We start from the raw sequence: 24862 nt of genomic DNA, 5'->3' as shown, positions 1-24862 counted from the left end.
AATCTGTTATGCTCTGAAATTCTGTTAATGGATGATTAATACCTGATAGTTCAAGATAATAGGGTGAACAGGTGCTGCGTGTTAATTAGTTAATTGTATTCAAATATATATATTTTTATATATTATATTTTTAGTAGACAAGCCAGCCAGCACTGGCTGGAGGTGTTAGGAGTGAAGAAATAAGCTCTGTGGCAAGCAATAAACAATCTCCACCAAAGCATCCTAGTCTCAGTGTCTTCACAAACAGGCTTGGAGATGTCTCAAACATCAAGGGCTCATCCACGTGAAAAATCGGGACTTTAATCAGTTTCCCACCAGAGGTGGATTCGGGTCTCAAACAGTCTCGATTCCTGTTTCCCGCATTTGTGCTGAAAATTCAGTTGCAGGTGTTTGACTTTGGTAAATGTAGTGTTATGCATGTTGGCAGGTTAAATGCAAAATAACTGAAGCCTGTGGTGAAGGAAAGATTTCTGAACATCCTAGAACATAGATCTGTAAAAGCTCATGACAAATGTTGTGAAGGTATAGCTGGAGCAAATGGTTTCCTAGGGTGTATTTACAGGTCAATTAAGTATTAAACAACCCTGTCCACAATCAATAGATTCAAGCCAAGGCAGGGGGTGAAAAGAAAACATGTTTCTTCCATTCTTGGGAAATGGTAGCTCCAAAGTTTTTCACAACTCCCTAGATTAAATTCTAAAACAAGCACTTCAATTGATTTTGATCTTAGAGTAGGTTAAAGGGTCGGCACAACATCGTGGGCTGAAGGGCCTGTACTGTGCTGTACTGTTCTATGTTCTATGTTCTATGATTAAATTTTCAGTAGCAGCCAAGGCATAAAACGGGCAATAGCAGACCTGTTATATACTGCACCCAATATGAGGGAAAGGATAATTTGGTGGGATGTGGCAAGGGTGGCTGATCCGCTACTGTCCATTTTATGGCCACACCCTCCCATCCCCGAAAAGGTGAGAGCTCTGCCCATCCTGTCAAGCTATGTCTCAACTTGATTTGGAAATAACTTAATAAATTAAGATACATTTTTACCAAATAGAAAAAACTAATTAGGAACACTGCTCCTATTTCAGGCAAGCACTTTCAGATCAAACTGCCTAAGTTATATTTGAAGAAAAATAACTGTTCAATAGAGAATAGTATTTGAGGCCAACAGGGTACCCTACAAGGGAATGTGGATCCCAGTCAGTAAATATGTGAGTGACTGCCTCCAATGCAAGCATATCCTTCCTTAAATATTGAGACCAAAACTATGCACAGTACTCCAGGTGTAGTCTCACCAAAGCCATGTACAATTGTAGCAAGACCTCTTTATTCCTGTACTCCAATCCCCTTGCAATAAAGGCCAACATGCCATTTGCCTTCCTAATTGCTTACTGTACCTGCATGCTAAGTTTCTGTGTTCCTTGAACAAGTACACCCAAGTCCTTCTGAACAGCAACATTTACAAGTTTCACTCCTTTTTAAAGAAAAAATTCTGCTTTTCTACTCTTATTGCCGAAGTGACTAACTTCACATTTCCTCATATTATACTCCAACTGTCACCTTGTTGCACTCACTTAACCTGTCTGTATCTTTATGCAGCCTCTTTGTGTCCTCCTCAAAGCTTGCAGTCCCACCTAGCTTAGTATCATCAGCAAACTTAGATCCATTACTCTGTCTCTTGTCCAGGTCATTAATATAGATTGTAAATAGTTGAGGCCATAGCACTGATCCTTGCAGCACTCCATTAGTTACAGCCTGCCAACCTGAAAATGCCCTGTTTATCCATACTCTTTGCTTCCTGTCCATTAACCAAATCTCTAGCCATGCTAAAAATTTTACCCTCAGCTCCATGAGCCCTTTTCTTGCATATTAGCCTTTTGTCTGGCACCTTATCGAATGCCTTTTGGAAATTGAAGCTTACTATATCTAAAGATTTCCCTTTATCTGCCCTACTAGTTACATCCTCAAAACACTCGAATAAAGTTGTCAATACACAATTTCCTTTTCATAAAACCAAGTTGACTTTGTCTGTTCATACTTTGCTTTTCTAAGTGCATTGTTAAGACTTTCTTAATAATAGATTCCAGCACTTCCTGACAACTGACGTCAGGCTAATTGGCCTGTAGCTCCCTGTTTTCTCTCTCCCTCCTTTCTTCAATAGCAGTATTACATTTGCTAACTTCCAATCTTGAGTGTTGCATTTTGTCGAAGCTTTTCGTCTTTTTTTTTTAAGAGATACAGCACTGAAACAGGCCCTCCGGCCCACCGAGTCTGTGCCGACCAACAACAACCCATTTATACTAATCCTACATTAATCCCATATTCCCTACCACATCCCCACCATTCTCCTACCGCCTACCTACACTAGGGGCTATTTACAATGGGCTATTTACAATGGCCAATTTACCTATCAACCTGCAAGTCTTTGGCTGTGGGAGGAAACCGGAGCACCTGGCAGAAACCCACGCAGTCACAGAGAGAACTTGCAAACTCTGCACCGGCAGCACCCAGAACTGAACCCAGGTCGCTGGAGCTGTGAGGCTGCGGTGCTAACCACTGTGCCGCCCTCATCAGGACAAATCGTAAGAATACCAATGTAAGGGAAAGCAACAAATACTGCACTGAATGTTGCTGGAGGGCACAAAGTATGAAGAAGGGAGTTTGATAAGTGAGTGGATGTTAAGGGTTAATCTCTCAAGTCTAGTTTTTGTTTTGTTTACTTTTAGCAATTCGTTGAAATTACTGTTGAGGTTAAGAGGAAAGTTAGGTTTCTTATAGTTTTAAAGAGAGTTGTACAAGCTCTCTGAGTACCTGTAGCTAGTTAATTAGGTAGCTAGCTTAAACTGGTCTCTGAACTCCAACAGAGCTGACACAGCATTGTTTACAGGGAGCATAAATTCAGGGGACTCAGTGCTGCTTGTCTGCACTGAGTGTTGCTGGAGGGCACAGAGTGTGAAGAAGGAAGCTTGGTAATTGTACTAAATAGTTCTAATTGTAATAAATAGTTTTTAAAGTTATGGTATGGCAGTCAGCTTGGGCAAGTGGAATGCACATCCTGAGGCATGTGGGAAGTCACAGACGCACGACGTGCCCTAGACGAACACATCTGCAGGAAGTGTCACCGGTTGCAGAAGCTTGAGCTCCGGGTTTCGGAACTTGAGTGGCAGCTGGAGTCACTGTGCATCCGCAAGGCAGAGGACTACGTGGATTGCGCGTTTAGGGAGGTGGTCACACTGCAGGTTAGGAGCATGCAGACAGAGAGGGAATGGGTGACTGCCAGGCAGTCTAGGAGAACCAGGCAGGCAGTGCAGGAGTCCCTGAGTCTACCTTGCTTGCTAATCAGTTTTCCATTTTGGATACTGGTCAGGACGATGATTCCTCAGGGGAATGCAGCCAGAGCAAAGTCCGTGGCACCACTGGTGGCTCAGCTACACAGGAGGGCAGGAAGAAGAGCAATAGTGATAGAGGATTTGATAGTCTGGGAATCAGACAGGCGTTTCTGCAGCAGTAAACGTGACTCCAGGATGGTATGTTGCCTCCCTGGTGCCAGGGTCAAGGATGTCACGGAGCGGCTGCAGGACATCCTTCTGGGGGAGGGTGAACAGCCAGAGGTCGTGGTTCACATAGACAGGAAGAGAGATGAAGTCCTGAAAGCAGATTTTAGGGAGCTAGGAAGGAAATTAAAAAGCCAGACCTCAAGAGCAGTAATCTCAGGATTACTTCCAGTGCCACGTGCTAGTGAGCAGAGGAATAAGAGGATTGACTGAACGCATAACTGGAGAATGGGAGGGCATCTGATGTCTGAGGCATGGGGACCGGTTCTGGGGCAGGTGACCTGTACAAGATGGACGGGCTACACATTAACAGGACCCGAACTAATATCCTTGCAGGGAGATTTGTTAGTGCCGTTGGGGAGGGTTTAAACTAGCTTGTCAAGGGGATGGGAGCCTGAGGGGTAGCTCAAATTGGAAGGAAGTAAACTTGGTACAGGAGGTAGAAAAGTAGCACGCGATATTAGAAGGCAGGTGAAACAAAGGCAAACATCAACTAGGCTTAGAGAATAATGTCAAGAAGACAAGGTTAAAGGGACTCTACCTGAATGCATGGAGCATTCGCAACAAGCTAAATAATTTAAAGGCACAAATAGAGATAATTGGGTATGATCTAATTGCCATTACGGAAATGTGGCTACAGGGTGTCCAAGACTGGGAACTGAATATTCAAGGATATGCGACATTTAGGAAGGACAGGAAAAAAGGGCAAGGAAGTGGTATTGCGCTGATAAGGGATGGGATCAGTACATTAGTAAGGAGGATCTCTGATTGGAAGAACAAAATATGGAATCTGTTTGAGTGGAGCTAAGAAACAGCAAGGGGCAGCAAACATTGGCAGGAGTTGTTTATAGGCCAGCAAGCAGTAGCAGTAGTGTGGGGCATGGTATTAATCAGGACATGAGAGAGCATGTAGCACAGGTAATACAGTAATTATGGCTGACATCAATCTGCACATAGACTGGGTAAACCTAATGAGCACTAATGCTGTGAAGGACGAGTTTCCGGAGTGTGTTATTGATGTTTTTCTAGAGCAGTATGTTGAGGAACCAACTAGAGAACAGGCTATTCTAGATCTAGTATTATGTAATGAGAAAGGGTTAATTAATAATCTTCTTGTAAAAGAACCTTTAGGAATGAGTGACCATAATATGATAGAATTTTACATTATGTTTGAAAGTGAGATAGTTCAATCTGAAGCCAGGGTGTTAAATTTGAACAAAGGAAATTATGAAGGTATGAGGGGCAAATTGGCTCAGGTGGATTGGGAAAAAACATTTAAAGCTATGACAGTGCTTAGACAATGGATAGTCTTCAAAGAATTATTGCATAGTTTAGAGCAACTATACATTCTGTCACCCCCACAACCCTGAAAAGAAAAAGAGGTGGGAAGGTGATAGGAGCCCAAACAGTCCTGGGAGAGAAAGAAAAGTAAGACACACAGGGGGCCCTCCTCAAGCCAAAAAGGATAGTGCTGAAAGCAGCAGCGAGACCTGGAGACCTGTGTGTTTCCATTGTAACAAGGCAGGTCACCTCAGAGTAGACTGCTGAAAACTAAAGGGAAAACCGGTAGAGTTATTCAAGACACACATGCTCAGTGAAGAAGGGACCCTAATGGAAAGCACAGCAGAGCAAGCTGTGTCTTTAACTGCAGGAAGAGTGAGACCCAGGAAACTTGTGGCTACAAGTACAGGAAAATTTAATAGGATTCCTGAGGGTTATCAAGGTTCTGTGTTTGAAGGGAAAGTAACCCCTTACCCCTCGAGTGGGGCAAGCTAGCCCATTGTGATTCTCAGGGACACAGGGGCCACTCGATCACTTTTACTGGGAAAAGGTCTGGCTTTTCCCCCAGAGAGTGTAGTGAACACTAAAATGGTGGTGAATGGTATTGGACGGCAGTGTATGCTTGTATCTGTACACCCGGTGCACCTGGACTGCGACCTAGTTTTGGGACCGGTGACCGTAGGGATTTTCCCTAGTTTGTCTGTGGACGGGGTTGACCTGCTCCTAGGTAATGATCTGGCGGGGGTGAAGGTGGTAGCCCCCCCAGCATTGAAAGAAAGATTGCTGGAGGTCAGAGAGACAGGGCCGTGGCAGGGGATGGACCCCTGAAGTTTCCCCGAATGTATAGTGGATCAGGCCATGATAAAACCAGCTCCCCCAGAGAAGACTGCATTGGGACTGCAGGCAGATGACCAGGTCTCTGCCCGAGACTTTCTTTGGAAAGTTAGGGGACCTAGGGAATTAATTAAATGGATTTTCCCCAGCTGAGGCTCAGCGAGCTGACCCAGTATTGCAAGAGTTAACACAGGCTACCCAGTCTGAAAGTGAAGCAGAAGGAGTCCCTGATTGCCACTATTTAAAGAATGAGGTACTGATGAGGAGTTCTCCTCACAGACCTGAGAGCAAGGAGTGGACAATAGTTCACCAGTTAGTGATGCCACAACGGTACCTGAGAGAAATATTGAGAAGGGCCCACGAGACTACAGTGGCTGTACATGCCATAATACGAAAGACCAAAGCCCACATAAGACAGCAGTTTGACTGGTCAAAACTCCACAAAGATGTGGTGGAGTACTGCAGGTTGCCACCTGTGTCAGGTTGAGGGGAAAAGCCAACCTTCAGTGAAACCTACACCCCTAAGTCCTGTACCGGTGTTAGGAGGACCCTCCAGCAGATTGCTGGTGAATGGTAAGGGACCACCGCTGAGAACAAAAGAGGACAGGCAGGCACAAGGCTGGCAAAAGTTTAGAAAGGGCAGGGGTAACAGTGACCAAGAGGCCAGGTTAAAGGAAGTCCGGGCAGAATCCCAGATGAAAACCCCAACTGTCCGGTCAGCCAACCGGAAAAATTTGAAAAGTGAGACCCCACATCCTCCTACGTAAATGCAGACTCTAGAAGCATCCCACCAGAGTTGCTAACAGCATTTACAGAAACCTGCAGAAACAAAAAGACCTCTAGGGTCAAAGAAACAGTGAGGGTGATGCCTCACTTAGTCAAAGTGCCACAAGGGAGTGCAGTAGAGGCTGCACACGTACCTGCAGGCAGGGAACAAAGGGGACATTAAGAAAAAATCCTCCCCCACTGTCAGAGAAAAAGGGAACCACCCATCCCCTGAAGTCAAAAGCCTTTGTATGACTTAGCAAAGCACTGAAAGAGAATTCAGGATAGGCCCGCCCACTACTAACTCTCCTGGGGAAAAAAAAGATCTCAACAGGAACAAAGACCCTAGGCAGTCATGGCAATGGGCAAACTGAAGAAAAACTTCCCCAAAGAACCACACGTTTACTGGGATACCAAAAAGGGGAAATTAAAGCAGCACTGGCACCAAGAAAAGACAGTTTTAATAAGCTTTAGGATTTATTAATGAATGAGAGAAATGCATGGTTTTCTGTATATATTTTCTATCAATTCTTTCAATGAAATGTGCCTTTGTTCAAATCATACTTCATTCCCCTGGGTGTGGAGGTGTCATGCAGGCCCCCACCTGCCAAGACTGAGGCGTATTAATTTCGCCACATGGACATTAAATTTCTAATTGTTGCTGGGAAGAAGAGAAGGCCTGTTACAAGGAGTTGCCAGCCCCCCGGCTGGAAAGACATTTTTGCATATTAACAGACACTGCTGGGAACAAAGGAGCTATCCCCTGCTCCAATACAATACACAGAACAGACCTGGTCAAACCAGTCGGTCACGTGACCACCCTGCTGGCCAACTTGGGGAGTTTTAAATTGTAGAGACAGGTTTTAAACTGGCAGAAAGCTGGACTGAAGAAGACTTCTTGTCTGCTCCCAGCTCTTTCTCACGGAACTCCAAGAGAAAAGTCTCCTCCAGTGAACACGGTTTAAGAATAATACTGGGCCCGAACAAAAAGCAAGGCCATATCTTCAATTAAGGACTCTACAGCGAGCTCGAAGAACAGTAACAAAAAACCCTGCTCAGAGACTGCCTCAAACTTTTCCACTTTATTTTTTCTTCTACTCTTTTCTGTCTCTATTTGCATGTGTGTATAGTGTATGCATGCTAGTGTGGGCACATTATGTATCCTTAGGCATCAACAAATTAGAGTTTAAGCTTAAGTTTAATAGAATTTCACCTTTCTTCTTTAAACCTAAGAAAGCCCGTTTGTGCTTGTTTCTTTATCTTATAATTGGAAAGCGGTGAACAAGCATTCACCAACGGGGAAGCTAAAAACAGTGAGTTTAAAAATAAAACCCTGATACAGCAAGACCATGTGAAGGCGAAAGGGAACCCTAGACTTCTTTCTCACCTGGTTGTAACAATTCCTTTAAGGCACAAAAACCCCAAAAGTAAAGGTGGTCAACCATGGTGAAAAAGGAAGTCAAGGATTGTGTAAGATTAAAAGAAAAGGCCTATAAAGTTGCCAGAAATAGTAGTAAACCTGAAGATTGGGAGGATTTTAGAATACAGCAAAGAAGGACGAAGAAACTGATAAAGAAAAGAGAATAGAATATGAATTTAAACTAGCAAAAAGCATAAAAACGTACTGTAAAAGCTTCTATAGGTACGTAAAAAGGAAACATTTGGCCAATACAAATGTGGGTCCATTTCAGGCAGAGTCAGGAGAATTTATAATGAGGAACAGAGAAATGGCAGCGAAGCTAAATGATTACTTTGTGTCTGTCTTCGCTATGGAAGATACAAGGAATCTCCCAGAATTAGAGATCCAAAGGGTTAGGTGGAATGAAGAATTGAAGGAAATTAGTATTAGTAAGAAGGTTGTACTGGAGAAATGAATGGGGCTGAAGGTTGATAAGTCCCCAGGTATATTCTACATCCCAGAGTGTTGAAAGAGGTAGCTTTGGAGATAGTGGATGCATTGGTGATCATCTTCCAAAATTCTATAGATTCTGGAATGTGCGTATCGCATATGCATACTAGCGTGGGCGCCTTGTGTATCCTTAGGCATCAACGAATTAGAGTTTAAGATTAAGTTTAATAAAATTTCACCTTTTTTCTTTAAATCTAAGAAAGCCTGTTTGTGCTTGTTTCTTTAGATTGGAAGGTAGCAAATGTCACCCCACTATTTAAGAAGGGAGGGAAAGAGAAAACAGGGAACTACAGATCTGCTGGCCTTACATCAGCAGTAGGCAAATATTACAATCTATTCTAAAGGATGTGATAAATGGACACTTGGATAATAATGACCTGATTGGACATAGTCAACATAGATTTATGAATGGGAAATTACGTTTGACGAACCTGTTGGAGTTTTTTGAGGATGTTACTAACATAAAGGGGATAAAGGGGAGCCGTGGATGTAATATACTTGGATTTTCAGAAGGCTTTTGATAAAGTACCCCACAGGAGGTTAGTTAGCAAAACTAAAGCACATGAGATAGGAGGTAATATACTGGCATGGATTAAGGATTGGTTAACAGGCAGAAAACAGTAGGAATAAACAGGTCATTCTCGCGTTGGCAGGCTGTGACTAGTGGGGTACCGCAAGGATCAGTACTTGGGCCACAACTGTTCACAACATTTATCAATGATTTGGATGTGGGGACTAAATATAATATTTCCAAGTTTGCAGATGACACAAACTAGGTGGGAATGTATGTTGTGAGGAAGATGCAATGCGGCTTCAAGGGGATTTGGAAAGACTTAGTGAGTGGGAAAGATGGTGGCAGATGGAATATAATGTGGAAAAAAGTGAGGTTATCCATTTTGGTAGGAGGAATAGATGTGCAGAGTATTAAAGGGCAAGAGATTAGAAAGTGTTGATGCACAAACGGACCTGGGTGTCCTCGCCAATAAATCACTGAAAGCTAATGTGCAGGTGCAAAAAACAATTAGGACGGCTAATGGTTTGTTAGCCTTTATTGCAAGAGGATTTGAGTACAGGAGTAGTGAAGTCTTGCTGCAATTGTATAGAACCTTGGTTAGACCGCACCTGCAGTACTGTGTGCAGTTTTGGTCCCCTTACCTTAGGAAGGATATTATTGCCATAGAGGGAGTACAACAAAGGTTCACAGGACTTGTTCCCATGATGGCAGGACTGTCTTATGAAGAGAGATTGGGGAAACTGGGCCTGTATTCTCTAGAATTTCGAAGAATGAGAGATGATCTAATTGAAACCTACAAAATACTTAAAGGGATAGACAGGGTTAATGCAGGTAAGATATTTTCCCCTGGTTGGGGAGCCTAGAACCAGGGGACACAATTCCAAAATAAGGGGGAAACCACTTAGGACAGAGATGAGGAGAGATTTCTTTACTCAGGGTTGTAAATCTTTGGAATTTGCTACCCCAGAGGGCTGTGGTAGCTCAGCCATTGAGTATTTTTAAAGTAGTGATTGACAGATTTCTAAATACTAATGACATAAAGGGATATGGGGATAGTGTGGGAAAAAAGGCATTGATGATCAGACATGATCGTATTGAATGACGGAGCAGGCTCGATGGGCTGAATGGCCTACTCCTGCTCCTATGTTTCTATGTCTGAGAAGAGAATGCTGATTGGTTGGCAAGTGGACTCTGATTGGTAGAGATGTTACCATGGCGAATGCACCAGTTTATGGTGACTGACCGTTAACTGCCAAGCTGTGTTTGAAATTTAAACCAAGCTGCTTGACTCTGGTCAAGGCATTGCCCTGAGGAAAGAACCAACGAATGACTGTCACTTACTTTGTTTAGCTGAAACAGGCGCAATTGTCTACATGTTCTTTCTGTCTGCAAAGAACAGGGCCCTGTGTATTAATATATGTAGCTTCCAGTATGTGCAAATGTGCCACACTGCGAGCCTGACTGACAATCTTAAATTGGTTGTCAGAGTAATTCTTAGCACACTGAGGATTATTTAGCAAATGTTGTCCAACTGCGGAATCACATCCAATGTTGGATACTGTGTTTTGAGTTTTGGAAGTATGGGCTGGTTGGGTATGGTCTGTACCTTGCCCATTGCGAACAGCAGAAGGGACATGTTGTTTGATATGATCCGCCAGTCTTTGAGATATACAGCCTATATACCGAGCATCACACTGGCATTTAAATTCATATATCACATTACTCATTTATGTGATCGGCAGAACATCTTTTTGGCTTGACGGCAGCATTCTGTTAGTGGTGGACACGATTGTGTTGCTACTACATAGTAGCAACATGAAACAACTAGCTTCACCTGTTGCTCAAATTCTTGGGATACATTACCCTTCCAGGCTAATCTGAGGTAGACTGGGCACTTTTCAGTGCCGGAAATGACAGCCTTAGGCAGCCTGTGACAGACATTCGCTGGTTCTTTCCTCAGGGCAATGCCTTGACCAATCAGAGTCAAGCTGCCTGGTTTAAATTTCAAACAAAGCTTAGCAGTTAACTGTCAGTCACCATAAACTGGTGCATTCTCCATGGCAATGCATCTACCAATCAGAGTCTATGTGCCAACCAAACAGCACTCTCTTCTCATACAGTATAAATTTGTTGCTTTCCCTTACATTGGTATTCTTGTAAATTGTCCTGATGAGTGCAAGACGAAAAGCTTTGACAAAATGTCTCTGTTTTCAGCAATACTCAAGTTCTGTACTACCAAACAACTTTCAATCTACTGGGACTACCTACAATCATTCCAGAATCTAGGGAATATTGGAAAATGATAACCAGCACATCCACTATCTCTGCACCTACCTCTTTGAGATCCCTAGGATATGGGACATTGGGTCTTGGGGATTTATCGGATTTTAGTTCCGCATATTTCTCCAGTACTTTTTCTCCGGTGGTATCAATTATCTTAATTTCCTCACTCTTTTTACTCCCTATGTTACCCGCTATTTCTGGTATGTAACTTGTGTCTTCTACTGGGAAGACACACAAAATATTTGTTCAATGTCTCTGCCATTTCCTAATTTCCCATGATAATTTCTCCTGTCTCTGCCAACGTTTACTTTAGCTACTCTTTTTTTATATACTTGCAAAAACTATTACAATTTTGTTTTAAAATTCCTGCTTAGTTTACAACATAGTCTAATTTTTCCCTTTCCATCAACTTTTTGGTGGTCCTTTGTTGGGGGGGAATTTTATCCCGGCAGCTGGGAGCTCAAAATCCAAAGAAACTGATCTAGAGATCCCCGCGTTGCCTCTTTTCCGGAAGGCCTGCCGAATTTAGTGCCAATCAGACACTTCAGCGGACAGCGAAGAGCGTTCCATAGGAACTAGGGCGCTGTCACTGGAAGTCCTGCCCGTGAAGTCAGCCAATCAGAGGCTGGCAGCAGCAGAGCCACAGCAGAGGCGGTGTTGGCTGCTGGAGGTGACCATACTGGAGGCTGGAGCCAGGCCTCAGGTAGGTCAGGGTAGGAGGAATTATGTGGGGTTGGGGTCGTGGGGGAGGGGAGTCAGCAGCAAGGCCGTGGGGGGTGGCCCTCAGCTGGCTCCCCCTTCCTGATGCCAGGTCCCTCATTCAGGCAGTAAGTACCTTTTAACAAGGGACCCCCCCACCCCCTGCCCCGCCACCCCCCACCCCCACCCCCACCATCCCCAACAGAGCAGGGAAGCAGCCCACATGGTTTTTTGTGCCATGCTTCCCATGTGGCGACAGGGCAGCCTACCGCATGGCTGATTGTGGCTGGGGTGGAAAGAGACCCTTAATTGGGGGCTAATTGCCCAGTTAAGGGCCTCAATTGGCAGTGGGGTGGGGAAGGCAGTTCACAGGCCTTCCCGCCCCACACTAAATTTTGGCAGAGGTAGGATAGTGGCGGGAACCACCCCCCAACACCATCCCACCCAACTTTATGCTCTCCCTACCTCCAAACCCGCCATGGAGGAGAGCATAAAAGTCCCCTCCCCACCCCGGTTTCTAAAACACTTTCAATCCTCAGGCGTACTACTATTCTTTGCAACATTATATGCATCTTCTTTTAATCTAATACTATCCTTAACTTCCTTAGAAAGCCACAGATGGATCTTTCTTACTGAGTTTTTGTTCTTTAATGGAATGTACTTTTGTTGAACATTTCGAATTGTTTCTTGAAATGTTTCCCACTGTTTACTTACCACCATATCTTTTAGCCTATTTACCCAATCAACCTTAGCCAGCTCTCCTGACGCTGCCTGAAGGGATGGTAGAGGCAGGAACCCTCACAACATTTAAGAAGTATTTAGATGATTACTTGAAACGCCATAGCATACAAGGCTATGGGCCAAGTGCCAGAAAATGGGATTAGAATGGATAGGCTTTTTTGGTAGGTGTGAACACAGTGGGCCGAAGGGCCTGTTTCTGCGCTGTATAACTCTGACTCTATGAATCCCCTCATACCTAAGTAATTGGCTTTGTTTAAAATTTGTGTTTGGGAGTGGAGTATGTCACTTTCAAACTTCATATGGAAGTCAAGTGTATTATATTACTTTTTCCCATCGGATCTTTAACTATGACATTACTAATTAACCCTGCCTCACTGCACAATACTAGATCTAAAATAGCTCTATCCCTAGGTGGTTCCACAACATATTGTTCCAGGAAAAGGTCATGGTCCAGTCTATGTGAAAATTAAAGTGCCCCACAATTATTACATTGCCTTTGTTACAAGCTCCGGTAATTTCTTGCTTAATGTTCTGTCCAACGGTATAACTACTGTTGGGGCCTATAAACTCTTCCCATCAGTGTTTTCTCACCCTTACTATTCTTAAGCTCCACCCATACTGATTCTACTTCCTAAATCTTCTAAGCCAAGATCCTTTCTCACGACTGTCCTTATGTCATCCTTTACTATGAGGGCTACTCCTCCTCTTTTCGAAATTTTGTAGACCCTGAAATATTTATTTCCCAACCTTGGTCACCTTGTCACCATGTCTCTGTAATGGTGATTAGATCTAAACTTTTTCATCTCTATTTGTGCCACTGGTTCATCTATCTTACTATGGATGCTTCATGCATTCAGATAAAGAGCCTTTAATTGTTTTTACTACTGTTCTCTGCGCAGACCTTATTCGCTGATGTGCTATTACTGTTAAACTCTCTGTCCCTTCCTGTCCCACTCTGCTTGTCTTTACCCACATAGCTACACTGTTCAATTATGCTGACTTTTCTCATTAGATTTCTAAATCTACCTTCACCTGTACACCACATTTCCACTCCGCCCGGGCCAATAGTTTAAAGCCCTATCCACAGCCCCAGTTATACGATTCACCAGGACACTAATCCCAGCCCGGTTTAAGTGGCGCCCATCCCAACAGAACAGCTCCCACTTTCCCAAGTGCTGGTGCCAGTGACCCATGAATCGAAACCCCTTCTTCTCACACCACTCTTTGAGCCTTGCATTTAATTCTGTAATCTGCTTGACCCTATGTCAGTTGGGGAATGGTTCAAGTAACAATCCAGAGATGATTACTTTTGAGGTTCTACATTTTAATTTGGACCCTAACTGCTCAAATTCTCCCAGCAAAACATCATTCCTAGTTCTACCTATGCAGTTGGTTTCTACGTGGACCATGACAACTGGATCCTCCCACCTCTCATTCCAAGTTCATCTCCCGCTGCAAGGAGATGTCCTTAACTCTGGCATCGGGCAGGCAGCACAACCTTCAGAAGTCTCGGCTGCAGAGAACAGTATCTACCCCCTTACTATACTGTCCCATATCGCTACTATATTCCTTTTCCCTCCCCGCCACACCCAAGTTACAACTGCTAAGTCAGCTTTCTACTGCAGTGCTTTCAGTTGATTGAAAGTTAACTGCCATTGCCAGGCAGGTTCTGTTAACTAGGTATCTTAACCAGCTTGCAGTTGTAAAGTGCTAAGTCAGAGTCTGACTGTTAATCTAAATTGCAGCTTCAGAAATATTGATCAGAGAGATCCCAATTGCACCAAATTCCCGACTTGGAACTCGGTCCACAAAGCACTCTTTCTATTTTGGTTTCAAGCATACCTGATTTTGCATCACCCTATTCAATTGACATTTAGGTTTTGATTGGGTTCTTAGATATTTCAACCTACGATTAAACAAACCTTGATAAGGTCAATTCCAATGGAAAACACCAATGAATTCCTTACACTCCACACATCCCAAATAACCCTGATTTAAAATATTAACAAGGTGTGTTTATAGGATTTTGGAAGAAATGTCCAGGGGACAGAGGAGGAGAGCTTACCTGAAGAATTAGACAGGCTTTTTTCCTTCCTAGTGGCTTGATGATTGGATATAGACTCAATTTGGGTGGAGGTGCATCTGGATGCTTTGTATCCCAATTGTTTCTCCTATTCCACCATGTACTACTTCTGGAAGGTGGTCTCCTTGCCATCAAAGTCAGCTGAGATTTCATGGTGAACTGTCCTCTAGCCCCCCTCTTCTGATTCCCATAATTCTGTGGGTCAACATGCTGGTTACTCTGAGTTAAAACACCTGATGAAGCAAATCAAATGGAATACACTGACTGCACATGCATTTTAGTCACTTACCTTCAGGTGAATGCTCCACTGTGGATTGTCCCACGCCTCGTGCACCTTGGATTCCATCCCAAGGGCAGATATTGAGATTCTGGGGTGGCCAACCAACATTCTGTCAGCACCCTTAAGGAGAAAGTGGTCTGGCTGCTTCCTATGCCTCCTCCAGATTTTCTTGTTCACACAGGTACAGAACATTTGCTCCAAACCCTCCCTTCTTGACATGTGACAACGTCAAACAGATTCTCTTGGTTGCCAGCACACAATCATTACCTGAATAAAGATCAGTTTTAATACCATCTGCACCACTATACTAATATCCTTCAATTGAGGAACTAGGTCCTTAATTGCTGCGACAAAATTCAAGTATTTCTGACTAGTTTTGAATCATGGATGTCCCTTTAAATACATTAATGCATGTGGTGTTTGGCAACAAGCTAAAGCCAGAAGGTTGTGCCAGGCCTATCCCAATACAGTGTTCAAGTTTCATCAGTTACAAGCTCGAGAGAGTGAGATCATTTGAACTTAAGTGTGCAATTGGTTCAGTTTATATTTGACTGACAGTTCTATTTTGAATTCAAAATTCCAGTAATTCCTAATCAGATATAAAAAAAACAGACTTCTGCTTAAGCTGGGGGCAGTTAGGAAATCCTGTAAGAGGAGATATTTTGATATCTCAGGAAAGAAGCCAGTTAATACTGGCCAGTTCAATATTACTTAAAGAAAGTAAAAACTTTAAAATGCTATTTACAATGTGTTAGCTTAGTTCCTTAAGTTGCAATCTTTTTATTATTTTTTTTCCCACGAGAAGATTTAGGTGAAAGGATATCTACAGTTAAGATGTAACTATATTATATGGCGGGCAGCCATAAAGGCGGGGCTAAAGTGTGGTGAGTCGAAGAGACTTAGCAGTTGGCAGGAAAAAAGACAGAAGCGCAAGGGGAGAGCCAACTGTGTAACAGCCCCGACAAACAATTTTTTCTGCAGCACCTGTGGAAGAGCCTGTCACTCTAGAATTGGCCTTTATAGCCACTCCAGGAGCTGCTCCACACACCACTGACCACCTCCAGGCGCTTACTCATTGTCTCTCGAGATAAGGAGGCCAAAGAAGAAAGAAGATATTATATCATTCTTCTGTGCTTGTTCATCTGTAAAAATAAATTAGCTTGATATTTTAAACTTAAAACAATGGGTTTATGTGGGATCTTATGAAAATTAAAAGGAATTATCAGACAAGGTTTGCTGTTCATTTCACAGCGATATTACCATGAGCTTACCTAGATTTTGAGTCAAGGATAGTCACTCTGAAAGGTATGGGGTGCTGAGACTTACAATGAGAATGATTCGAGATCGAAAACTAAAATTATCTAGAGTAAGGAGGTTAGAAAATACCCCAAAATGTAAAAGTTCTCTATTTTCTATTAGCAGCACCTTTTACTTAAAGATATTTATTCCTCACCAAGTTCCTCAGCCATAACTTGATTTAGCACAGAGAACACCACTGTCTCATATTTAGTCAACTAGTTTCTGTGATGACGTTGCCTAGTTTTCTTCTGTTATGTTCTCTCTCCCTCCCCCAGATTCTAGCATATAGTTTCCAGAAATATAGACAACATTATCTGAAACAAATTACTTCGCAGATTAGTCAATTAATTCAGAATGAAATAAATCTGGGGATAAGGCTGCACAATGGGTCAACACTTGACATATTTATCACTGAAACATACTTATCAGCCTCACTCAGGGAGCCTGTAGGAATAACATGTGGGTGGTGAAAACATTGACAATGGCATTCCTCCCAGGTTAAGGTTAAGGTTCTCCTAGATTATGGAGAAAGCATGCATGATATTAGGAGAAGTGTTTAATAATATTTACTCAGTAGTGGATTGTGCAGCATCAGACTTGGGAATTCTCGGTACTGATTGGATGAGAAAAGTTGAAAAAGTATTCCATTCCCTAGCATTGAAGCATCACCTTGATGCTCCTAAAATTAATTCAGAAATTGGTTTTGAACAGAAATGTAACAGAAAAAGAAGTTTTGCCAAACACAATATACGTAAGGCATAAACAACATTTATAGATTCAATTACATACTTTTGGGCAGTTGTCAACAAACAGATGATTTTATAATCAGTATAAGGAGTTAAAGAAGGATATAAATGGGGTAAATTTTATACCTACAAGGCTCAAGTCAGGACCGTGATGGAATACTCCTCACTTGCCTGGATGAGTGCAACTCCAAACAACACTCAACAGCTCTACACCATCCAGGACAAAGCAGCCTGCTTGATCGGCACCCCATCTACCACCTTAAACATTCACTCCTTTCACCACTGATGCACAGTAGCAGCAGTGTGTATCATCTACAAGATGCACCGCAGCAACTTGCCAAGGCTCCTTCGACTTTCCAAACCCGCGACCTCTACCACCTATAAGAACAATGGCAGCAGATGCATGGGAACACCACTGCCTGCAATTTCCTCTCCAAGTCACACACCATCCTGACTTGGAACGATATCGCCTTCACTGTTACTTGGTCAAAATCCTGGAACTCCCTTCCTAACAGCACTGTTGGTGTACCTACACCACACAGACTGCAGCAGTTCAAGAAGGCAGCTCGCCACCACCTTCTCAAGGGCAATCTAATGGGAAACTAACGTTAGCATTGCTAGCGACACTCACATCCCATCAATGAATAAAAGACAGTTCTGGGGTTGGAGGGGTTCACAATTGTTTCTCATAACTCTGGCAGAAGAGCAAGAGAACCCCCATGGAAATTTACCCTCAAAGTATTTCAAAGAAGAGCAGGGAGTAAAATTCCAGGGTACTGCCCAATAGTCATCCTTCATTCAACTCCATCAAAAGAGATTAACTGTTCATTTATCTTCGTGCTCTGTCTGTGGGACCTTGCTGTGTTCAAATCAGATGCTATATTTGCTTACAGAACAACAGTGACTATATTTCAAAGCAATTGATTGGCTGTGAAGCACTATGAGGCATCTTCAGTACATAAAAGTCACCTTAAAAAATGCAAGTTCTTTCTTTAGGGTAGAAATTGGAAAAGGACCGTTTTTGAGTCTATAACCAATGGTGAGTGCAGAGTGCATGCCCCACTGGAAAGCATCTTCTTGCACTCGTCTACAATTTCTAACAAGTGCAACTACCTACAAATTTCTTTCTTCTTTCACTAGCCCTAGTCCTCATCTGCAACTGGACAATTTTACTGGGCGAGGGAACCAAACTTGAAAGCACGAGGTTCACTTCCGGTTGAATGACTCAGCTATGACCGAATATGAGTGTTGATGACTTGGATAGCTTTCCTTCGTAAGGCTTCCAATTCATTTTTGCTACAAGAATTGAGATAAGGTTCAAGTGCATTTCAATGTCAAACAGTCCCCCTTGCTGATGTAGAAATGCCGACTTAAATGGTCTTTTTCGCAGACACCTTGAGGTACATGGGAGATGCCTTTAGCACTTGATATCTTGCATTAGTCCAATAAAATCTGGGGAAGATCTGCTTCTCTCTTGTCTTGCAAGACTTATGCTGATGAATGGTAATTGCTCTGAGGTGGAAGATGGCAGCCTTATTTTGGAGGAAGAAAGAATTATATTTTAGTGCATTATCTATGAAGGGCATGCTGCAAGTTAAGATACATATTGCCATTGGTTACAAAAGTCATGTGTCTTTTATTGGTAATTGACGGCAACATAGACTGCTTACCTTTGGTAGATGGACTAAGCTGCTGTGATGTGCCATCTTGGTGGTTCTTCTCCTCTCTCCTTCTGCATTTCATTCTCCCTGCATGTGTCGCTGTGTTTTGTCCTGCACTTCCTTCAATGAGATGAGATCCATTTCATCCGTGCCTGGCAAGATTTATTTGTCCCTTCCTATTTTGCAGAGAGGTAGAATAAGGTGCCTATTTCTCCTCTGTGGTCTGCATCTCATCATTGTAGTTGGAATTTTTTACTATTCACTCTCCTGTTCACATTTTTCCATTTTCCTCTGCAGTCTGTAGTTCCTCTTTCAGTCATAGAGTTGCTATTAAAGGGACACAGCCTTCTTGAAATTTAATTTGGCACTTAGAGCTCTTTTTTCAGAACAAGGAAAAGAACAAGAGCTCATATATTGTGCAGATGCTTTTCATTATTTTTATATCTTCATCTTTGCATAAAAACAATAAAAGATTTGCTGAACTCTTTTTCATTAAGATAATAGTTCTTTGCTTTGATTTGCAGTTTCTACCAAAGGATTAAGACGCATTGTTGATCTTGAATATCAAGTAGAGGAAAGTATAGGTGGTCTGATTAGCAAGTTTGCAGACGACACTAAGATTGGTGGAGTAGCAGATAGTGAAGTGGACTGTCAGAGAATACAGCAGAATATAAATAGATTGGAGAGTTGGGCAGAGAAATGGCAGATGGAGTTCAATCAGGGCAAATGCGAGGTGATGCATTTTGGAAGATCCAATTCAAGAGTGAACTATACAGTAAATGGAAAAGTCCTGGGGAAAATTGATGGACAGAGAGATTTGGGTGTTCAGGTCCATTGTTCCCTGAAGGTGGCAACGCAGGTCAATAGAGTGGTCAAGAAGGCATACGGCATGCTTTCCTTCATCGGACGGGGTATTGAGTACAAGGGTTGGCAGGTCATGTTACAGTTGTATAGGACTTTGGTTCGGCCACATTTGGAATACTGCGTGCAGTTCTGGTCGCCACATTACCAAAAGGATGTAGATGCTTTGGAGAGGGTGCAGAGGAGGTTCACCAGGATGTTGCCTGGTATGGAGGGCGCTAGCTATGAAGAGAGGTTGAGCAGAATAGGATTATTTTCATTAGAAAGATGGAGGTTGAGGGGCGACCTGATTGAGGTGTACAAAATCATGAGAGGTATAGACAGGGTGGATAGCAAGAAGCTTTTTCCCAGAGTGGGGGATTCAATTACTAGGGGTCACGAGTTCAAAGTGAGAGGGGAAAAGTTTAGGGGGGATATGCGTGGAAAGTTCTTTACGCAGAGGGTGGTGGGTGCCTGGAACGCGTTGCCAGTGGAGGTGGTAGACGCGGGCATGATAGCGTCTTTTAAGATGTATCTAGACAGATACGTGAATGGGCAGGAAGCAAAGTGATACAGACCCTTAGAAAATAGGCGACAGGTTTAGATAGAGGATCTGGATCGGCGCAGGCTTGGAGAGCCGAAGGGCCTGTTCCTGTGCTCTAATTTTCTTTGTTCTTTGTTCTAGAGGCTTGTAAATCATTTCTTCTCTCTTTGTTTCTTTGTAGGATGTGCTGATCCAGGAAATGCTCCTTCCACACTTGTACTTCTCTTCCCTGTGGAAGCCATCATAAATGACAGCAATATCATTTGCTCCAAGTCGTTAAAATTTATGTCAATTAAGGTTATATGCAGCACATGACTGGCTGGCACAAAGCATTATCAAATAATACTTTCTTTGATGAGGATCAATGGAAGCACATAAGCAATGGGAAGTGAGCAGGATGGCCAGAGGAGTCAACGGAGGACTCTTCTCAGTTTCCAGATTCCCATTTATTTGCTTGAATGAGGCGAGCTTTCAAAACACACTCCTCATCTGCCCATCACAGCAGGGGTTGCTGGCATCTTCCCTATCTCTGTTAACTTGATGCTTTCAGTTATGCATGCATTAACTTCATGAACATGACAATTAATTGACTGCAATGGAACTGAATATCAGGCATTGTGTATAATGGGTGGCCAATCCGATACTACCCATTTTGCACCACCACCCAAGACAAATTTCTACCCTGCAAGTGCTTGCCTTTGAAACTACATTCTGACTTTTGTCTCTATTTCCTTTTTCTAGACGGAAATGCTCGTGCCAGACAGACTGACGATGAAAAGTCTAATGATCATGCACCATCACCTGCTGAGCAGCAGCACAGAAATCAGCAGCCTACACGACATGGATGGTGAGTGTAATATGACTACACTGGGGGATTCACTGAGCATGAGTGAGCAGGAACAGGATGAAGTGTCAAGAAAAGACAAAGAAATCACTAACCGGAGGCCCAGTCACACCCTAATTCTGTTGGGTAGAAATGCAGCCCACCATTTTAAAAAAAAAACTGTTTTCTGTGCACCAACGATTATTGAAGACATTGGACTGCCTGCCGTGGATCTTTCAATAGTCTGGTAGAGTGAACAACCCACTCGTGTAACGTTCTCACACATGACATCAACACTTTGCAGTTAACCATGGACCATGTGGTCACTTCAACTGACATTGCAGCTCAACAACCTGTAACACCAGTAATAACAGCATCTCTCAGGTATGTTCATACTGTCCTCTCCCTCAAAACAAAGACAGCCCTCCTCCAATGGTGGTTCCATTTGTTGTCTCCATTTGAGTGCAAAGATGTGCAACATTCAACACATTGCAATCATGTGGAATACTCTTCCTAGGCTATGTTGCAAGAAGCCACATGAACTGCCCAGGCATCTGAATCATTTATTGAGGACACCAATGGTCTGCTCCATGAGGGCTCTCATTGACCCATTCATCTGATCAAATCCTGAATGTAGGTTTCTAACAGGAAATATAAGGCTGATGTGCAAGGGATAACTCTTGTCTCCAAGCAACCAATGTTTAACTTGCTGTGCAGGGACAAACAATAGGGAATAGATGCCTGATGTACTATAAAAGCATCATGGCAACAGCTAAGAAAGTGGATATAGACACCAGTTACAAATTATTAAAGTGAACTCTTTGTGATTCGTAAGAGTGTCTGTGTTGTATGAAGGAGCCTGAGGGTGATATCCATGCAGTAAATTATGCTCTGGACTTGCGGGAGTTCTGCAAACTCCAAAGCCCTGTCTCGCTGTTTCTAGAATCGATTGAGAAAGTGATAAATGTGTTTGCTGTAACAGACAAGGCATCAGTCACCTGTTTAATGTAAGCATGAATTGCATACTAATTGATATTGCTCATATATATGTCCCTTATGATAGTCTGAAAGAGGCTGAAGGCAAAGAAGTTCAGGATTACAGTGATCTTGACTACAACAGGCAGGGTTGTGCTAGCTGTGACACAATTCTATCACTGACTCCCTGGAAAATCAAAGCCTCCTTTCTTTGTGAACTGTAGTAATGTTATTCTGGGTCTATAAACTCGATTGGGAGGGTAAGAATTCCTCTAAGTATGCTTTGTTTTAATCGCTCTCCCTTGAGCTGTAGCTCTGTTTACTACTTCCTCCTGTTTCTCCGGCCAGAGGAGGAATTCATAGAAGGATGCCCATCAAGAAACAGCTGAAATAACAAAATTTCATTACAGATCAGGGCCTACAATAGAGACTATAAGCACTTTTAAAACCTTGATGGTGAAAAAAACCCACAAACTATTGCAAAAAAATTGTCTTTAAAGATTTGATACAAAGCTACAACTGAAAGATCCCCTTAAGTAGCATTTAAACTGGCTGCCTCAGAACCTGTACAGCTCATGGTTCTGGAGCAGGAGAAAAAAAGTGGCATTTCTCAGGCAGTAAGGGCAGAAAATGACATCAGTGTTTTAATTAATTCACATGACCATGATTTAAATATATTCACGAGGCTCCCACCTGTTTCAGACAAGAGATTTGACTGCTCCTGCCCCACATCCTCTCTCTCTGCAGAAATTACCATTCGAAATTCTGCCCATTACCAGTGCACTCTGCAGTCAACCACAACAGCTGTTAGGAAAGTGGACATAGACCTGCATAATGTGCTGCTGTTGGTCACACACCAATTACAGAGCATTAAAATGGATCTGTTCATGATTCATGGAAGTGACAGTGGTGTATGAAGGAGCCTGCCAGGTGATGTGGGCACAGTAAACTTTTCCCTTTATGTAGGGTAGTCTTGCAATCCATGCAAACACCAGAACTCCTTTCCGCTATGTCTGGATATCCATGAGGAAAGTGATGAATAGGTTTGCTCTCACAATTCAGATTTCCATCCTCCGGGAACTCTCGGTGTGAAAATCTGAGACTCCAACCTAGGTCACCCAGTCCAAGGCACAATGCATAACTGTGCTGCCTTCTTTGAGCTTGTTCCCTTTCTTTAATTATAAAGTGATTGTTGTGTCAATGTCATTAAGATTTTTTACTTTATAAATATATTACTCACTACTCCAGAAATTAAAGTAGAATGTCAGAAAGAGTTATCTGATAATATACAAATCAAAAGGCTAATACAGCCATATTTCTGAACAGCAGTAGAGGCTCAGAAACAGCTTGTTTGCCTGGCCTCTTAGTCTGATATGGCAATGATACATTTGCAGCGGAGGAGAAGAAACTAAGGAAAACAAAAAGAAAGATTGTTTTAAATTTGGGGAAAATTAAAAGACCTTAAATCTAGTGCTGTTGCAGACATGGTGGGCACCGTGTTGATACCCTAATAGACTGTGCTCGAGTAATACAAGATACCCAAAAATTCCTTCATGTTGAGTTCCTGATCTTGATCTTGCAATCAAATTAAAACATTGAGCAGAGGTGTATCCTCACAGTGTGGAAGAACTGACCCTACCTAGTCACCAGCAGTTGCTATCACATGCCTTAAGTGGGCCAAACCAAGGGGTAGCATCAACAAAGATTGGAGACAAGTTGCCAGCCCAAAGTCTTACTGGGGAATGATTCAAAGATTGGCAGAATATTCACTCTTAACCAGTGTAGAAAAAACTACAAATATGATGTTGCTAATTATATACAATGAGTGGGGAAAGGTACTGTAGTTTATATGATTCCACCTACTTCATTTAGAGTCACTGTCACTTGTTTATCAAGGACTATATTTTCTTCTGATTGCTTATTTAGCAAAATAAAGCAAACGTGAGTCTGCTCTATTTCAAAAAAAAACTTAACCTAATTAGCAAATGGAGGAATGTATTTTGACTTTCAAAAGCATGTTTTTTTATGAGTTAACAAGTAAACCACACCTACTTGATGCAAGTACACCACGTCTAATCACTTACTGGGGCTGGAAGTGGTTCTGCCGTCTGGCTGCCACAAGGGCTTGCTTTTTTCTTCACTTTTTCTTGTGCCCTAAGAAAAAAAAAAATTGCAAGTTTACTTTCTCAACAAAAAAGCCACGTGACTTTAACCTGGTGCGCCCAAATAGAACGGGGACAGGATGACAGTCTTTTGTGCATAGTATCAGGAAACCAATTGGCATAGTGAGTTAAGGTTGTCCAATCACCTCTAGAAGCATAGAAAGTAGGAGCAGGAGTAGGCCATTCGGCCTTTCGGGCCAGCTCCGCCATTCAAAAACGATCATGGCTGATCGTCTAATTCAGTACCCTGTTCCCGCTTTCTCCCCATATCCCTTGATCCCTTTGACATTAAGAAATATATCTATCTCCTTCTTGAATATATTTAATGACTTGGCCTCCACTGCCTTCTGTGATAGAGAATTCCACAGGTTCACCACCCCGAGTGAAGAAACTTCTCCTCATCTCGGTTCTAAATGGCATACCCATGAGACTGTGACCCCTGGTTCTGGACTCCCCAGCCATCGGGAACATCCTCCCTGCATCTAGCCTGTCTAGTCCTGTAAGAATTTTATAAGTTTCTATAAGATCCCCTCTCATTCTTCTAAACTCCAGTGAATATAGGCCTAGTCAACCTAATTTCTCCTCATATGTTAATTCTGCCAACCCAGGAATAAGCCTAGTAAATCTTCTTTGCACTCCCTCCATGGCAAGAACATCCTTCCTCAGATAAGGAGACCAAAACAGCACACAATACTCCAGATGTGATCTCACCAAGGCCCTGTACTCAAATCCTCTTGCAATGAAGGCCAACATACCATTCTCCTTCCTAACTGCTTGCTGCACCTGAATGCTTGCTTTCAGGCGTACAAGGATACCCGGGTCTCGTTGCACCTCCCCCTTTCCTAATCTATCACCTTTCAGATAATAAT

At 42.7% G+C, this 24862-nt stretch overlaps 1 protein-coding gene across 5 annotated transcripts in view; it reads right to left on the bottom strand.

Moving 5' to 3' along the window:
- The window catches only part of LOC137375953 (cyclin-dependent kinase-like 2), a 197917-nt gene that overhangs the window by 104043 nt on the left and 69012 nt on the right, over window positions 1-24862 (bottom strand). For 3 of the 5 annotated variants that reach the window (XR_010976103.1, XM_068043723.1, XM_068043724.1), the window contains exon 10: window positions 23916-23985. Coding sequence is in view for 4 of the 5 variants with exons in the window: in XM_068043723.1 (XP_067899824.1) it covers window positions 23916-23985 (70 nt within the window). In the remaining variant the exon portion in view is untranslated. Of the gene's footprint in view, window positions 1-17059; window positions 18521-19986; window positions 20263-23915; window positions 23986-24862 lie in introns of those variants that run through there. The other 2 variants (XM_068043725.1, XM_068043726.1) reach the window with 2 other exon arrangements.

This window comes from Heterodontus francisci, chromosome 12, assembly GCF_036365525.1.
Source record: "Heterodontus francisci isolate sHetFra1 chromosome 12, sHetFra1.hap1, whole genome shotgun sequence".
Taxonomy (NCBI): domain Eukaryota; kingdom Metazoa; phylum Chordata; class Chondrichthyes; order Heterodontiformes; family Heterodontidae; genus Heterodontus; species Heterodontus francisci.
Note: the sequence above shows the minus strand (reverse complement) of the source record. Positions and strands in the feature narration are given on the sequence as shown.